We start from the raw sequence: 18,337 nt of genomic DNA on the forward strand, positions 1-18,337 counted from the left end.
TAACAAGGATACTTTTGGTCTAGTGATTTATGATTTCAATACTATGCCTACTGCCGTGTTCGGATACCCAACTGCTATTAAAGATTCTAAACTGTATTTCAAAAATTCTAAGTCACCTAAAATGAAGAGTACTACAGGGCTTAAAGTTGTTTGAGAACAGAGATATACTTCATAAAACTGGAGAATAAAGGGGTTCTTCTTGAAATAAAAGGCCAGAATCTTGAACACTAGCAGACAACTTGCTGCTTTCATCTGAGGAAAAAGAACTAACGTCATTTGAGAAAATTATGGTTAAAAATCATTTCTATATCTTTTAATGTAATGAAAGAACATTGAGAGTTAAAATAATCAGGCAGGACTTCAGGTTTGAAAAAAAACCCAAAACCGTCAAATCCTTTGGTTTTTTCTACTTTCAAGTTCAGACATACAGTAAATTACAGATACGGGGGACAAAATAACATTCCCTGCATGGTGAACATTTCGATAGTCTAGTTGAATCTATTTTCAGTATCCATTTGGTACTAATTTCCCCAAGTTTCAAAGCATAAAAGTAGCAAATGAAATTGTAAAGCTCATATCCAGGGTACTAGAAAAAATAACAGCCATTATATGATGGCTGTCACTTTTTAAAGCCTGGTTCTGCTTGAAGAATTACTGCAATAGCAATGAAAGAGGCATGCTTTCCCACCCATGATGTAATTTGCCTAGTTATGCTTGCCTAGTATTCTATAAAGGTAGAATCTTTGGAAAAAAGAAACAAGGCCAAACTTTGTGCAACCTATGGCTTTTACTTTTTATTACCAACACACAAAGTAAATGAAAAAAATATCAATTGTTTCTGTTTAACTCTCTGCTTCCTATTTCCAGATGCTTTAAATAGGATAGAAAAAGCAAGGCAACAAAACAAATTCCATCCACTGCATGAAGGTTGACCTATCAATGTTTCATTTGCAAAGAGTCAATAATAAACTCATAACTATAAAAAGAAGGAAAACAATTATCGCTTAAGTGCCTCCTTAGTTCCTGAATTTTTTCCAGAAAGAACAATATGAGCCATATATTAGCACAGAAAAAAAGTTACTTTTTCCTTTTCATAAATTTTTTTGCTTCTTTCAAAAGCTCTTCCATATCTTCCTTCTCTTGGTCTTCCTGCCCTGGTTCCCAGTCAGAATCTTCATCTGTTGGCTCATATTCTTCTTCCTCATCATCTAGAAAACGGTCATTGAGGTCATACTCATTGGATTGCCCAACATTATCACTATCTTCATCTGATATGCTCCTCACTGAAAAAAAAAAAAAATTTTTTTTCGGTACACAACAGATCAATCACCACTCAAACCTGAGAGTAGAGATATCTAACTATAAAATGTCTTTCTCTGACAAGAAGTATTGTTACTTAAGACATCGCTAACCACCACAAATTTCTAGAAAGAGGGCTAAAATTATTCTTTGTTAGAATTCTAACTTTTTAAAAAACATTTGTTTAATTCTAACTCTTCCTACCAAGAGGATCCTGAAACTAAAATGTCCTGTGAGGGCACCTGGGTAGCTCAGTCAGTTGAGTGTCCGACTCTGGCTCAGGTCATGATCTCACAGTTCGTGGGTTCAAGCTCCACCTTGGGCTCTGTGATGACAGCTCAGAGCCTGGAGGCTGCTTCAGATTCTATGTCTCCCTCTTTCTCTGCCCCTTCCCCACTTGCACTCTGTCTCTCTCTCTCAATAAACATTAAAAAATTAAAAAATAAATTAAAAAAATTTTAAATGTCCTGTGAGATTCCTAATAATGGTTCCTTAATAATATAATCAAGCATGCCTGGGTGACTCAGTTGGTTACGTGTCTGACTCTTGATTTCAGCTCAGGTCATGATCCTATGGTTTGTGAGTTCGAACCTTGCACTGGGCTCCATGCTACCTGGATTCTCTCTCCTTCTCTCTGCCTTTCCCCTACTCTCTCTCTCTCTCAAAATAAATAAGGATTGAGCCTCCCAAGCCTACCTGGGATTCTCTCTCCTTCTCTCTGCCTTTCCCCTAAACTCTCTCTCTCTCAAAATAAATAAGTAAATAAAATAATAATATCATAATCATATTTATGCTCTCCTACCCTCTGGGGCGGTAGAATGTATTTTTGTCCCAGTTATTTACTGTCCATCCCTGTCATATGATTATATTTAACCACCCCACTGACATCAGACTTGCCAAAGAAAAGTAGGTGGAAATGGTGTGTGTCACTTCCAAGGAGAAGCTTTAAGAGCCTTTCTGTAGTTTCTGCTGCAGCCATTTTCCCTCTGCCACAGTCTCCCTCATGCTAGATACAGGCTGATCCTTTAGCTTGGCTTCCAGGATGAGAACACACATGGGACACACGAAGGAGAAATACACCTATTTATTGTTGTGAGGCGCTGAAATTTGGGGACTGTTATCACAGTAAAGCTGGCACAATCTGTGATCAAATGAGAAAATATGAGTCTACACATTTTGTAAAGTTTAGTTTTATAGATCTTCCAGTTCATGTTTCAGTGACTGGGATTGCTGAAAATATCAGGATGACCATGGTAACACCATTAGAATTTATAGGTTTCTAAATAATACCAGAATTATAATAGAATTTTTCCATCTCGAAATCCATTTCTTCCCTCATCCCACTTTTTTATTTTCATTGCAAGCAACAGGCTTATTTTAAGATAAGCTCCCTAGGATGATGTGGAGCATTTAAGAAACAAGTAGGAAGATTCTCTCTGGAAATCTATGGATGGCAGAGGACAATCCCTGCGTGAACACCAAATGGAGGAGTTAAAAATATTATTGTTTGTACTTCTGTATATGCTTTACTTCACCTCTTCCTAAAATGTTCACATGCAATAGACAGTTAAAAAACACAAAAAACACAAAAAAGTAAGGTAATTTATCTGTCCTCTTAACTTCCATAGCCCGGACATTTACATTTTTCTTAATATCGCTATTCATTTCCAGAGAGGATTTGAGCCAGCTTATATTAATGAGGTCATAAAAATACAAATGAAAGTAGAAACTAAGAACACAAAAACCAGAATGTAAACATGTCAACCTTCATTTTTAACATAATTATTATAAATTGAGCATCAGGTTTCTCCCCAAGTTTCTTGGTAGCCAAGGCTAAAAAGGCTACATAATGATTTGCACAGTGCTCATTAGCATAAGAAGCACACCAGTCCCTTAAGGGAAATGTAGCACTGTATTTATTTGTATACATTTCTCATCCCCTGTAAGCATCCTGAGGGCATGTTTTACATCTAGCTAATCTCAACTCCCCATATAACTTTTATGATAGAAAACATTTAAAAAACATTTAGAGGGCAGTTTGCAGATGGCAAAAGGAGGGAGGGAGGAGGGAAGAACATCAATACTCTTCTTGGCCATTCTGCTTTGGAAGTATTTCATATACATAACTAGTGACATCTCAGCAAAGCATTTCCTTTCAGATTCAGAAATTACCCTGAAGATTTATAAGAGAAACATACATAAAGCTGAAACAACTTCAAGTTCTCCTCCTGCTTTATTGGCTGTTCCTCTTCTCTAACATACTCCAGTCTTATACCCTAAATTCCCAAATGTATATCCTAAGCCCTGACCAACACCTGAATTCCAGGCTCCTTTATCTCACTGCCTATATACTCTCTCTACTTGCATAACTAACAGGCATCCAAAACATATTCCCAGAACACAACTCTTGAGGTGCTTCACCCAAATCCTTTCTCTTATCAGTCTTAGTATATGACTTCTCCAACCTTGACCTTCTCCAAGAAATCTTGGAGTCATCCTTGAATATCCCCCACTGAAAACCCAATATCCAATATGTTAAGAGATCCTATTGACTCTGCCATCAAAATCTATCTGCCACTTCTCACTACATCTACTCCATACTCTGGTCCCCATACCATCATCTTCTTTTTTCAACCAGTTCCAATGTTCACCCAACTGGTTTCTGGCATCCACTCTTGTCTATTCTCCACAGAGGAGCCAGAAAACCTTCCAATAGCTTTCTATCTCACTCTGAATTAAAACCAAAGTCCTTACTTATAGGTCCTGGCCTCTATTGCTTCTTGGCCTTTTGGCTAAGATCAAGTGTATAGGTCCTGGCCTTAAGACCCTACACAACTGGCCCACAGCTAGCTTTTCTGATCTCATCTGCCACTCTTCACTTACTCGCTTTGTTTGAGTTCTACCCTTTCTCTACTACTCCTTGAACAGTACAAGCAGGATCATCTCCAGGGCTTTTGGAGTCACTCTTCCCCTTGACTAGCATGCTCTTCCCTGAGATAATCACCTCTCTTATTCTCTCCTCCAAGTCTCTGCTCTAATATCAAATTTTCAGAGTCTGTTTACCATCCTACCCAAAATGGCACCTGCCTCCCACCACACACACCCTTGTCATTCTGTCTGTCCTCTTACATAACTTTTCTTCTTAGCAGTTATCACTACGTGACATCATATAGTTGTTTACATGTACAGTGCCCACCTTTGTAAACTTCTACAAGAGCAAGACTTTGCCTCCATTGTATCCTCAGCTCTTGGAACAGTGCCTAACATATAGAAGACACTTAATATGTATATTTGTTGAATATATGAATGAACAAATCAACTGCTGAACACCTTTAGTTTTACAGAAATCCTTCATATTATAACCTACACTTTTATCACTAACCTGTCTATACAATGAATTACAATAAAGACTTTTATTTAAATCCTGCTAATTGAAGGGGCTTTAAGCTTCAATGAACCCTGGAAATCTTTAGCAACTTATTGGGCAGGCTCATTTCTTGAGCAATAGGCCATATTATTTGTTTCCTCAAAAAATTGTTTACATCTATCAAGTTGTCATTTACATAAACATTACACTCATATTCTTTTAATAGGAGGTTCAGAATCTAAAAAAAAAAAAATCTGTAACAGAACTCCAAGTAGCTGGTAGTCAAATTTCATCCATTTTACTTCACATGAACAGGTATTTTGTGCTTTAAGTTAAAGCACCTGAAGAGTCAAACTCAGCTCTAGAATCCAGCTCTATGTCTTTTGTTAGTAGTGTCATGTCCATACTTCTTAACAGGGTTTTAAATGCTGACATGTGATTATCTTTCTGGAATCAATTATAATGGACCCTCCTTAGCCAATTAATTCATGACTTTAAATATTCCATAGTGTAGGGGCACCTGGGTGGCTCAGTTGGTTAAGTGTCTGACTCTTGATTTCAGCTCAGGTCATGATCTCATGGTTTGTGAGACAGCCCTGCATCGGGCTCCATACTAACAGCTCAGAGCCCGCTTAGGGTTCTCTATCTCTCCCCTCTCTGCCCCACCACCCCCTCCACTTGCACACATGCTCTCTCTCCCTTTCTCTCAAAATAAATAGACATCTAAAAAATAAATAAAAATAAATATTCTACAGTGTAAATGCCATCTAGATGGACACCTACTTTTTTTTTTTTTTAATTGCTGAAGGTGTTCTTAGAAAACGTACAGTTTCTGCCTTTTGATGTAACTGGTCCATGCAGAGAGTGAAACTTTACTTATTTGGAAAATGCTCTGAATCAGCACACCTATTGATGTGAATTACTATATGATTTCCTGAATCATGGAAATAATCTCAAGAAGCCCGGTTCTTAACTAAACATGGCTACCACCTAACCTAGGAATAAAATGCCTATCTTTACCACACAATTAGTAAGTTTTTATACAAAAGGGATATGAAGAACACTGAAATCAAGGCGGGAAAAAAATCCCATGCATGTATTCTCTAACCGGCAAGCTGAAACACAGTATAGTATCTGGATATCTGGATTTAAAGTGATGAAAGTAGTCACGTTCACATAAACCTCGCTAGTAGCACTGTTTGCTATACAGAAATTTCAAAGAAAGCTTCTCATACAAGGAAGCTTGTTGACTAGAGAACCAGGCAACATTCGATGAGGAATCCCATCACAGAAGATCCCAAGCTAAGACTCCAGTATTGTCCAGAGAATGCCGTGGTTGGTGAAAAGCTTATTAACATGCTAAACTAAACTAAACTAAACTAACAGGAGATACAGCAGTAGCTGTTTAACTGTTTACTCTACAACAAAACATAATTTTTTGTAGTGTTATTTTTTGTAGTTAAATTTCCACAGAATTAAATAGCATAATGCCATTTTTGAAAAAATAAGTGCCTATATGTAGCATTTTCTTGTATTACAACTACCTGATTTGAAATATAATTCTTGAGTGTGTCTGAGAAATCAGACGTGAGCTTGTTTAGGGGCTCCTGGGTGGCTCAGTCAGTTAAGCGTCCGACTTCAGCTCAGGTTATGATCTCATCTCATGGCTTGTGGGTTCGAGCTCCGCGTCGGGCATTGTGCTGACAGCTCAGAGCCTGGAGCCTGCTTCGGATTCTGTGTCTCTGGCTCTCTCCGTCCCTCCCTACTCATGCTCGGTCTCTCTCTCCAAAACAAATAAATATTAAAAAAAAAAAAAAAAAAAAGAAGTGAGGTTGTTTCTTCCAAATCAAGGCGAACTCAGAAGTCATTTTTTCCTCTACCTTCACTTAGAAGTTTCTTGCTGCTAGTTTTCTGTTTTTATGTGATAGGCCATCCCCTTCATTCAACAAAAAGTCTCTTTAAAAAGCAGCATGGTGAGAGAAAGAGGCTAGACAGATGGGAGGGTAGAAGTCCAAAGATCTGGGTCATCAACAAGCCCATAAAAAATGAACAAGTCATTTAACTTAATGGCTTAATGGAATTTATGTTTTTATCTGTGAGTCAATGGATGTTGATTAAATTACTTCAAAAATCCTTTCTGAATTCTGATTTTAAAACTGAAGTTCTAATTTTAAGGCCAAAGTAGAAATCTTCATTTTCTCTACAGATCAGTGAGTAATATGAAATGTAGGAATGGACTGACAGCTTGACTGCATGAAGCAGTACAAGAGAAAGAGGCTGCCACTTATTTTTAAAAATTGATGGGTAACATCAGACTTCCATGATGGAAAATAACCACCGTTAGGGAAGAAACAAACTCTTAACACGTTTAAAACAACATGGTATTAACTGGTTGGAATTAGGCTACAGCAATTTCTGACTTTTCTATTTATGCAGAGGAATGTGTGATATCAGAATGACAATTCCTAAATTTGTATCTAATCTTTCTCTTACAGTTTAAAATTTCATTGTCAACTCTTACCCCAAGAACATAAGTCTGAAGAGCTAGTGAAGAGTACAGTGTCAAATACATGTTGGAAGAAATGCTGGTTTTACAGAAAGAAAAGATTGTTCCAAACTGCTGATTTTTGCACACAGATTTCGGGTGTTAGGATCTAAGATGCCAGATGCCTCATAGCAGATTTACAGCTTAACATCAATAATTCTTCAGATTTTATTTTCCTTTACCATTCTGATCTACTTTATTATATATGAATTTCTTTTTTTAAATACCATTGCACTAGCCTTTTTCATATCCCCAAATCTCTCAGCTTTCCCCACACTAAGCAGCAGTTTATATAATCTCATTTAAATTCCATTAATTTTCACAATAGCTTTTAGAGCTTTTGGGTTCTACCTCTGAGGAAAAAAGCATATATAAGCAAATGTGCGCATACAGTGGCAGAACTAGAGAAATATTAAAATAGCTATCAGTAGAAAATTCTAAATTTCCAGGCACGAATGGTACTGACAGCACGGAATAATGCGTATCACATAATGATAAAAGCCAGAATGACTTCAATAATCAGATGACAAAATGCTAATGATAATTTCTTTTAAATATCTCAACAGGTAAGTTAGCTAAGAAAGTATAAAATAAAATTTTCCTGGCACTGATTACTCTTGCATTCAGTATCTTGTGCCAAAACCCCAGCACTTTAAAAAAGTGTGGAAAGTTAGTGAAATTTTAAGCCAATTAGATATGTAAGAAGTTTAACACGATAGCATCAAACCTACAGAAAACAAAATGCACTACATAAACTGTTACGTGTGTGGAAGAACTCTGCAGACAGAAATGTTCTAGGAGTGCTACAAATCAGAAGTTAAATAGTAAGAGTTCAACGCAGTTATTTTAATAGTGGTACTATATTAAATTTTATTGTCTTATTGTGTAGTTATGATACCCCCACCTCAAATTCAACATGCTTAAACTTTAAAAAAAGGAGACGGGGTGCCTGGGTGGCTCAGTGGGTTAAGTGTCCAACTCTTGATTTCGGCTCAGGTCATGACCTCACGATTGTTTGATGTTCTTTTTCTCTCTCCCTCTGCCCTTCTTTCTTTCTCTCTCAAAAAAACAAAACAAAAACAAAAAACAAAACAAAACTACATGGTTCTTCCTCCTGATCTCTACGATATGTAAATGTCATCCCCAGTCACCTGATAAACTGTATCATAATTCTGAGTCATCATTATTTCCTTTATGTCATTCCAGCCCCCACACCATAACCAATTAGTTGGCAGATCTGATTTTTCCTTCAAACTCTCACTTGTATCCAATTCTATTTTTCCATTCTCATGGTGGCCACTCTAGTTCTGGCCCTTTATTCAATTGCCTAATTAACACCCAGAAGACTTCTCCCACTCTAATTCAGACTGTTCATTGTCAGAAGCTTGATTTGGATAAAATACTGCCTCACCATTATTTGCCAATGCACCCACACCTTTGGTCTAGCTTTCAAGAGCTTCTATGATCTGGCTTTGATATATCTTTTCATTATCATCCACGGTAACTACAGAAACTCTCCACGTTAGTTAAACTGATCCACTTACTAACTCCACACACAACTTACCATTTCTACCTAGATGTCCTTGATTGATCTATTATTTACTTTGACTGGGATGTCCTATACCTACCAACCACAAAGTTAAGAGACAAAGATGATTTAAATACAACCAAGGCCAATTTCAAGAACAACTTAGCATAAATTCCCACATCATGGTCTGCCCTGATAAGTCCCACTAGAAAGTGCTCCTGCCCTTTCCTTGGAGATTTTAGACCATCTCATCACAAGCATATAGAGCCAGAACTGGTTCTCATGGATCTCTGTAACTCTGCTCACTTGGAAGACATAATAAATGAATAAGTAAGTGTACAACAAATTAGGTATACAAACATGATTAAGAACTTGGGCGATGTTAAACTTTAAGGATTTGGGAGATGAGAAAAACAAGGATGTTAGAATTCAGTGTTAAATATCTCTAAGTTAAGAAATACAATGAGACCCCCCAACATTCAATTTAATATTTGAAATACTCCAGACAACCTAATTTGTAAGTTTTAGAACAGGAAGAATGTTCTGACTACATTGCCATGTAACAACCCTTGAAAGTAGATTAAAAATAAAACTATCTATACTTTTTAAGAAAACTGTCTTTCCAATGAAAAGTTTTTCTTATAGTTGTTGCAAAAATATGTCTTCCTTCAGAAGATTCTCTAATAATAATCCAAAGAGACTTTTCAAAGAAAATTCAGATATTTTTAACTATGCCATCTGATGCATATTGATAACTTTTAGGAAAATGGTTCCTATTTCTATGAAAATACAGATGTGTCAAATGCCTTTTCATGGGACAGTGTTAAACTTTGTCAGTGAAATATAGCTCTAATTGCTATACATTACATGACTCCTGGAAGGAAAGTTCATTTAACCACCATACATGCTATATCACTAGATATAGCCCCAGTAAAAAAAAAAAGTGTAACATATAACCTCTATACCCTATTAGCTCAGATAAAATGAGTTATTTGTGTCTGGAGTACTAAAGCATGAAAGTGTGTTTCAATGAGAAATTTCAAGTGGAATTCTCTTATGGTGAAATTCATTATTTTCATCACTTGGTTACAAGGTGGTTATGTTTACGCACACACAAGTGCATGGGGTCATAGCCTGTATAGTATGCATTTTATTCTCTCACTCTGTGGGCAGAAATACTGTATGCTGAATTGGCCTCTGCACTATATAAATGATATGAAGAAGGCAGAATCTGTTAAAGGTAAAAAATATTAGGGTTTGGAAGCAGGGGAAAGAGAAGGTAAAATAGAACTGCTGTACCTAGGACTGAAGGACACTTGATCATTGCTTCTCTGGTATCTGTCCTCCCTCCCTCTCCTTCTTCCAAAACTTTAGTTTCTGTTGGGGATCCCTGCAGTGACCCTATCTTGGTTCCAGGGATGGTACAAACTAATCAGTGGTCATAGTGATTGGTCCAAGAGTAAGAATGTGATCTAAACCAGTAAAAAAAGCGAATTTCCTGATTCTTCGTAGGAACAGTGAGAGCTAAAGTTATTCATCCTCTCTCTCTCCTTACATATAAACATGGGTGCTGAATAAGGATGCACATAGTTCCTTCGTTGGGACAGGAGCCAGTCTTAGGATAATAATGACGCCTCTCAAGACAGAATGATGAAAGGATATTGGGTCAGTGGTGATAATATTGACATTACTAATGAGTCAAAGCAGTAAATCTTATCTAAATCCATCTCTACTTCTGGATTTTTCACTTAAAGAAGTCAGGAAGTTCTCATTACCATTTAGGCTAGTTTGAGATCATGTTTTCAGGTACTGGCAAACAAAAGAATCAAAACAGATACAAGGATACATATACATTGTTATGCAGTGATTGTAGAAAACCTCTGCTACATAAAAAATTTATCACTATTTTTCATCTAAGAAAAATCATTAAAATCAGCAAATTCATGGAGGCAGAGATAAAAAAAAATTCACATAAGTGGAAACTACATCTAGGTTCAACAAGAGAATCATTTGACAGTTTCATTTTTAGTTTACTCAAGTAAAATTACTTACCTGGATGTGTACTATGTCTATATTCTATCTTGTGCTGGGGATTCTTCCTAAAAAAAAAAAAAAAAAAAAAAAAAAGGCAAATATAAGATTTTTCCAATCACTAAATATTAGTAAAGACTATTTAAATTAAACTAGAACACTAACCTACAAACAAAAATTAGGTCCCAATAAGTGTCTTATTGAAAAGCATTTGCTTTTTTGTTATTGTTGTTAACTATAGTCACTATGTTGTATGAAGCATCTGCTTTTTAATTACAACATTTATTAAGTGCCTACTACATGCTGGGCATATTTCTGGGGAAATATCTGCTGGGCAGATGCAAAGATATCCTGGTGAACCAAAATTTTTACCTCAAGACTTACTAGAGAAAAACAGTATAAGACAAATAAAATACAACATATCATATTCCCAAAATACAATACTGTATTTCTAAAATGTCAATGCCATATACCATATATAAAAATATAATGTAAAGTAGTGTATAAAACATAGAACACAAAGTATCAAATATGTGTGTCTATGTGTGTATGCATGTAATGTCTAAGAGGATACTTCTAAGGCTCTTCTTGAATCCAAAGACCAAAGCACTTAAGTCATATCTCTAAAGATTGCCAGTTGTTATGAGGATACAGAAAAGTTAATTTGCATTGAGAAATTCATATGACATATTCCAAAGTCAAACGGAAACTACTGTTTGGATATCTATTTTTTATTATACGTACTCATGATCTCTTCTATTATTTTATTAGCTAAATGTGAATAAAATAGCATTTAGCTAATAAACTGCCCAAGCAGCACAAAATCCAAAGCAGTAACTGGTCCATCATTATCAGCTTGATGAGTACCTCTCTATGGTGGGCTAATATGGGAGAGCTGGGGGACACTGACAATAGGTATGTGCTGAGGTGCACGGCTCATACGAAGCTGTTGTGAGAATTCATGAAGAATACGGAGCAAGTCCTTAGTCTAAGGACGCAATAAGTTGTAAGTAATTAATGTTAGCCATTGACACATCCATCACTGGTTCCAGAAATAGTCATGGGGCACTAATTGTATGTCAGTCTCTGTGTCAAGTGTCAGTGACATTGCTTATTGCTAATATCTCTTCTTTTTAGGATAGCATTTAATACAGTATAAGATTGCAACCACACAGTTAATTAGGGCCATAACTCAACAGTTTTGAAAAGTGGAAAAAAGATTCTACAAAAGATTGTGTATTTGGGATAATTAACCCAAATGTGACCTTTTAATGGAAAAGAAACTTCAAAGTTGAGAGAAATAAACTGGACAACTTAAATGCGGCAAAGAGAAGTGCAAATGAACAAAGCTGCTATGATGATTTGTGGGAAGACCTTTCCTTACTGATGTGTTTAATTCAGCCTGAATTAAAATTCAATTAATGCTGGACAAGTCAGGGGAGGAAGAACAGACACATGAGGGACATTAATACCAAAATTATTCTTCATCAATAATCTAGAAAAAGACCGTTGGTCATCTGAGATTATTTTGGGTAACCTTTTAAAAACTCTGTGTGTGTGTGTGTGTGTGTGTGTGTGTGTGTGTGTGTGTGTTAAAATTAAACACACTGGTAGCTTGTTTTGAAAAAAAATATCAAACATACTAAAAAGTAGCAAGATTAGTACCCTGAAATTCCATATACCTTCATCGAGATTCTTCAAATGTTAACCCTCTACACAGATGCTCCATTGTTGTTGTTGTTGTTGTTGTTGTTGTTGTTGTTGTTACTATTAATGGTCTTTTGAGATTTAAAACTTTTTCTTTTTTTAAAAAATTTTTTAAAAGTTTATTTATTTATTTTGAGAGAGACAGTACAAGTAGGGGAGGGGCAGGGAGACAGAGGAGACAGTGAATCCCAAGCAGGCTCCATGCCATCAGTGCAGAGATTGACACAGGGTTTGAACCCACAAAACTGCAAGATCATAACCCAAGCCGAAACCAAGAGTCAGACACAACCAACTGAGCCACCCAAGAACTCCTCTCCTTCTTTTTAAAATGTTTTTTTTTTTTTTCAGGTCTTAAGCAGTCCTGTCTTTTCCCACTTTGCCTTTAATAATTAAGAAAAGAAATATTAAAAAGTTAAATACAGTCTTAATTGTTTGCCACCAGAGCCTCTTCCAAAACGGTATGGAGGTTCCTCAAAAAATTAATAGCAGAAATACCATATGATCCAATAATTTCACTACTGGGTATTTACCCAAAGAAAGAAAAACACTAATTCCAAAGGATATATGCACCATATGTTTACTGCAGCATTCTTTACAATAGCCAAGATATGGAAGCAACCTAAGAGTCCATCGATAGACAAATGGATAAGGAAGATGTAGTGTGTGTATGTATATATACATATATATGTATATATGTATACACACACACACACACACACACACACACACACACACACACAGAATATTACACAGCCATAAAAATGGATGAAATTGTGCCATTTGCAATAAATAACATGTATGGCCCTAGAGGGTATTATGCTAAGTGAAATAAGACAGAGAAAGACAAATACTATATGATTTCACTCTCATGTGGAATAAAAAAAAAAAAAAAAACAAATGAATAAACAAACAAAATCAGAATCAGACCTATAGACACCAGGAACAAACTGACAGTTACCAGAGGGGAGGGAACTGGGGGATGGACAAAAATGGGTGAAGGAGAGCTTCCAGTTATAGAATGAACAAGTCATGTGAATAAATGGCACAAAATAAGGAATATAGTCAATGATACTGTAAGAGTGATGGTGACAGATGGCGACTACACTGTGGTCAGCATATATAAACTTGTTGAATCACTAGGTTGTATACCTGAAACTAATGTAACATTGTGTGTCAATTACACTCAAATAAAAAAAGTACAGAAATGAAACCAAGGACTTAACAGAGACTCAAGTACAGTTTACGCACCAAATACCAGTTAAAAGACTGCTGATAACAGTTGTCAATGCCAGATAGACTGAAAGTGAAAACAACATTTTTAAAAGGCAGATGCAGGTGGGGAGCAGGTAGTGATTCAACCTCAAGTTTGCAGAAGGTGGTTCCCCTTCTCTATTATCTTTTTTATTTAAGTTTATTTTATTTATTTTGAGAGAGAGAGTGAGCGCATAAGCAGGGGAGGGGCAGAGAGAGGGGGAGAGAGAGAGAGAACCCCAAGCAGGCTCTGCGCCATCAGCATGGAGCCCAATGCAGGGCTCGATCCCATAAACCATGAGATCACGACCTGAGCCAAAATCAAGAGTTGGACACTCAATCCCCTGAACCACTCAGGCGCCCCCTGTCTTCTCTATTATCCTGAAACACATCCATAATTGCACTCATATACCCCATCTACATAATCTAACCTTACATACTACCTAGGCAAACCATTTCAGAATGAAAGATTTCTAAAAAAAAAAAGCTTAATACTTATATATTCCAAAAAGAGCAGAAAAATGTATTATGAAACTTTGTACTCAGAAAACAAAAAAAAGATTTTCAGCTCCATGGACAGATTTTCATCTGCCTTAGAGAGAGAAATGTTTCTTTGAGGCTCTGATAATAGTTTCCACCCTCTCACAGAACTTGCTATTTTTTTTTTTTAATTTTTTTTTTTCAATGTTTTTTATTTTTATTTTTGGGACAGAGAGAGACAGAGCATGAACGGGGGAGGGGCAGAGAGAGAGGGAGACACAGAATCGGAAACAGGCTCCAGGCTCCGAGCCATCAGCCCAGAGCCTGACGCGGGGCTCGAACTCACGGACCGCGAGATCGTGACCTGGCTGAAGTCGGACGCTTAACCGACTGCGCCACCCAGGCGCCCCAAAACTTGCTATTTTAAGACAAGTGTAAGACTGCAATGGAGGCCAGAAGCAACTAGTTGATTTGGTACTCTTCCACATGTAGAGGCCAAACTCTATCTTGAAAACAAAGAAAAACTATCCTCTGTGATAAGTTCAAAAGTTTCCTGTTTAGGAACTTTAGGATATATTTCCAAATATATTTTCTTCGTTAGACACACTTCAGGAGGAAAATGATCCAAGAAAGAAAAGATAGTATATCACATGCAAAAGTACATACTCAAAATAAAAACAAATTTTAGACATGTTTTGTTTATGTAGCAATTTAAATGTTAAAAAAATAAGTATTCTGAATGTTAAACTCTTAAATTATCTTCTTCTTCAAGGTACCCCATAATCCCAGTCCCAACCTTTATCTGCAGCTCAACCCTTCCTTCATTTCTACTCTGGGGAAGTAGTTTTTGATTCTTTGCCATTGATAGATACTTGCTCCCAGCCTTTTTGCCAAGAATATTCTAAGTATACATTGCCTAAGTTAAAATCACCTCCCTCAGAAAGGCAATGCCGATAATCACTGGGACACAGCCCTAGAATATGTCATCTATATCTACTGTTTGGTACTCACTACATAATTTCTTATGTTGTCATCTAAATTTTCAACACAAATGTGTGTGTGCACATGTGTGTTTTATCTCTATCATCCATCAAATCAGTCACTGGAAGCCACAGAGTTTTTCTTATACCTTTCGATACCTTTTATAGCACCTTCTACAAGGTGGCATTCAACGGTAATCTTAACAAATTTATCTACTAGAATATAATCAACTCTTTTCTTTGAAAAAAGTTTTTTTAATTAAGCTTTTACATGAGTTCCCAAAATGATGGAATATTTTATATTTTTCTATTTTATAAGAAAAAAAGAAACTTGTTTTTGCTAGCTTTACTATTATTTCTTAAGAAAATCATTGTTGAGGGGTGCCAGGGTGGCTCAGTCAGTTGAGTGTCCGACTGTTGATTTTGGCTGTGATTATGATCTCACGGTTCATGGCTTGGAGCCCCGTTCGGGCTCTTCACTCACTTAAGGTGCAGAGCCTACTTGGGATTCTCTCTCTCTTCCTCTCTCTCTCCGCCCCTCCCCCACTGATGCGCATGCACGCGCATGCTCTCTCAAAATAAATAAACTTAAAAATTATTTTAAGACAATAATTGTTGAAAAGAATGTGAAAGAATCATTTGCAATACAAATCGAAGTTTAAAATTCTAATTGGTTGGAATACAAAAAGCAGTTTCTAGGAATTTCTAAACTGATAAGATTTTCAGTTCATACTTAATTTTTTTTTAAATAAATCCTAATCAATGGATCCTGATGTTTTCAGACCTCAGTTTTGAAAGGCAGTTTTTCTGCCAGAAAGATCCCAGAGAATGCTTATTCTATTAGGTTGGAAACAGTGTCAATGTGCTGAAACTGCTTTACATTCGCACAAAGTTAATAATCCAAGTACTCACTGAACCTTTTTGTACAAACCTAAGCCTACAATGTATTAGAATTTCCTGCCATTAACAATTCATATTACTTCCCCAGGAAACAATGAAAATCTAACAATCATATTAAGCAGACTCCACTGTAATCAGTTTCCTGAGATACCGACTGCTCAGCATAAGACACTTAGCTCTGGTCAATCAACTGTGCAAGGAACACAGGAACACAGAGTCACAAATGCTTAAGAAATGGATGCCATGTGTCTTGGACCTGTTCTGACCTGGCTTGTTAAATGCTGGATCACTGGCATTGCTATGAAAGGGGTTCAGGTTTCAGGATCAAAAGAGCTGATTTTGAATTTGAACTATACCTTTTACTGGTTGTGTGATTCAGGACAAGTCCTATAAACCAAGCCATCATTTACTCATCTGTAAAGCAGGGATAATACTGCTTACCTCACACGGGTTTGTTCCAAGGGTTAAATATGTATATATATGTATAAACACTTGTAGGCTATTAAGCATATTCCAGGTGTCAGCTATTTTTATAGAAAAAGAAATTAATGGGGCGCCTGGGTGACTATTCGACCTGACGTTCTGGCTCAGGTCATGATCTCACAGTTTGTGAGTTCAAGCCCCACACTGAGCCCACTGCTGTCAGTGCAAAGACTGCTTTGGATCCTGTCTCCCTCCCTTTGCCCCTCCCCCACTCATTCTCTCTCTCTCTCTCTCTCTCTCTCTCTCTCTCTCAAAAATAAACATTTTTTAAAAATTAAAAACAAGAAATAGAAATTACTTTTGCTTTTAGATAGCCAACAATGTTTGGAAACTCTATGTGTTAGTAAAAGTAATTGCCAATTAATACTAAATACCTGATTTGGCTTTCAATAATACATATTATTATGATTGAATATTTTCCCCATACTTCTCACATTTATATAATATTTTCTAACACTTACCTATGCATATCTCATTTTCAAAAATCAGTCATTTCATAACAAAGCAGAATGTCTTTTTCATACAACCCTGGGTTGAGGCTAAGTGGCAATTCTGTGCAGCTCCATGGGGACATATTGAGCATCTGAAATAACTTTCAGGAATAATGCCAAGTTCCACTAGGACTTTTTCCTAATAATGAATGGCAATTCTTAGAGTTCATTCATAAAAGATTTACATCCATCTTTTTCATAAATGGCATTTTCTGTAACTTAGCAGGCCTCAAAATCCTGAGGCTCTGAGTTGGTTTTTTTCTCATTATTATTAATTATTAATGGTAATCTTTAATTTCTACCCCTAAAACTATAGACCCATAACCACACTGGGTTTCAGGAGCTGTTATATTTTAAAATACACATTTTCAAAAAAAATTTTTGCTTTTTATGATATTGGTATTTGATACATATCAGAAGGAAGAACACTCTAGGAATAGGAAATAGAAAATACCTGTAAATTTGCTAAGGCCCTGAGGTAGGAAACAAACTAGGATATCTGGAAAAACACACAGATTTGTATAGCTCAAAGAGAATGGGTGAGAAAGAAAACAGCAGGAAATGAAGTCAGAGAAGGGCTTGTAAGCTATGATAAAGAGTTTTGTGGGAAAGTATTGGGAGATTTTGAGTAAGAAAACATGACAGGACTTAATTTTAGAGAATTACTCTGGTTGCTTGGAAAATGAACTATTGGAGGTCAGGAGGAGAAACAGGGGTATCTGTTAAGAAGCTACTGCAGTAGTTCAGGTAAGAGATGATGGTGGTTATGACTCAAATAGTAGAGGTAGGGGAAGTAAGAAATGGTCACGGTCTCAATATGTTTTCAAGGCTGAAATGGCAAAAACCACTGATGGACTGAATGAGTCATGTGAAGAAAAGAGAAGCATCAAGGCTGCTTTTAGGTTTGAGGCCTAAATACTGTGTGAATGGTGAAGTCATTTACACAGGTGAACACTTGGGGAAGAGTTGTTTACTAATGATAAAAATCAACAGTTCTGTTTCAGATGTAGTAAGTTTGAACTACCAAAGTGTGAGTCTGGTGTCATTAAATTGAATTAGATCTTCTCATGAGTAAGAACAGAATACAGAAGGGCTGCAATCAGAGAACCAAGCCCTGTAGCCCTGTGATAATTACAGGTAGGGAAAAGAAGAGACAGCAAAGAAGGTTAAGGAAGAGCAGCCAGGAATATAACTGGTCTGGCTTTATGAATATGAATAAATTGCTCTGTGTTCTGGATAACCCCACTACTGAGTGCAGGACCCCAGAATACAAAT

General features: G+C 36.6%; 1 protein-coding gene across 3 annotated transcripts in view; it reads right to left on the reverse strand.

The window, feature by feature from the left end:
• Nucleotides 1-768: 768 nt before the first annotated feature.
• The window catches only part of APLF (aprataxin and PNKP like factor), a 91,536-nt gene continuing 73,967 nt past the window's right edge, over nt 769-18,337 (reverse strand). For 2 of the 3 annotated variants that reach the window (XM_086700966.1, XM_025931855.2), the window contains 2 exons: nt 10,792-10,838; nt 769-1,283 (listed from right to left, as the gene is read on the reverse strand). In XM_086700966.1, coding sequence (XP_086557092.1) covers nt 1,078-1,283; nt 10,792-10,838 — 253 coding nt within the window. In that variant the 3' untranslated portion in view covers nt 769-1,077. The remainder of the gene's footprint in view (nt 1,284-10,791; nt 10,839-18,337) is intronic. The other variant, XM_086700967.1, reaches the window with a different exon arrangement.

Source organism: Puma concolor, chromosome A3, assembly GCF_028749965.1.
Source record: "Puma concolor isolate L17-30 chromosome A3, mPumCon1.1.hap2, whole genome shotgun sequence".
Lineage (NCBI taxonomy): Eukaryota > Metazoa > Chordata > Mammalia > Carnivora > Felidae > Puma > Puma concolor.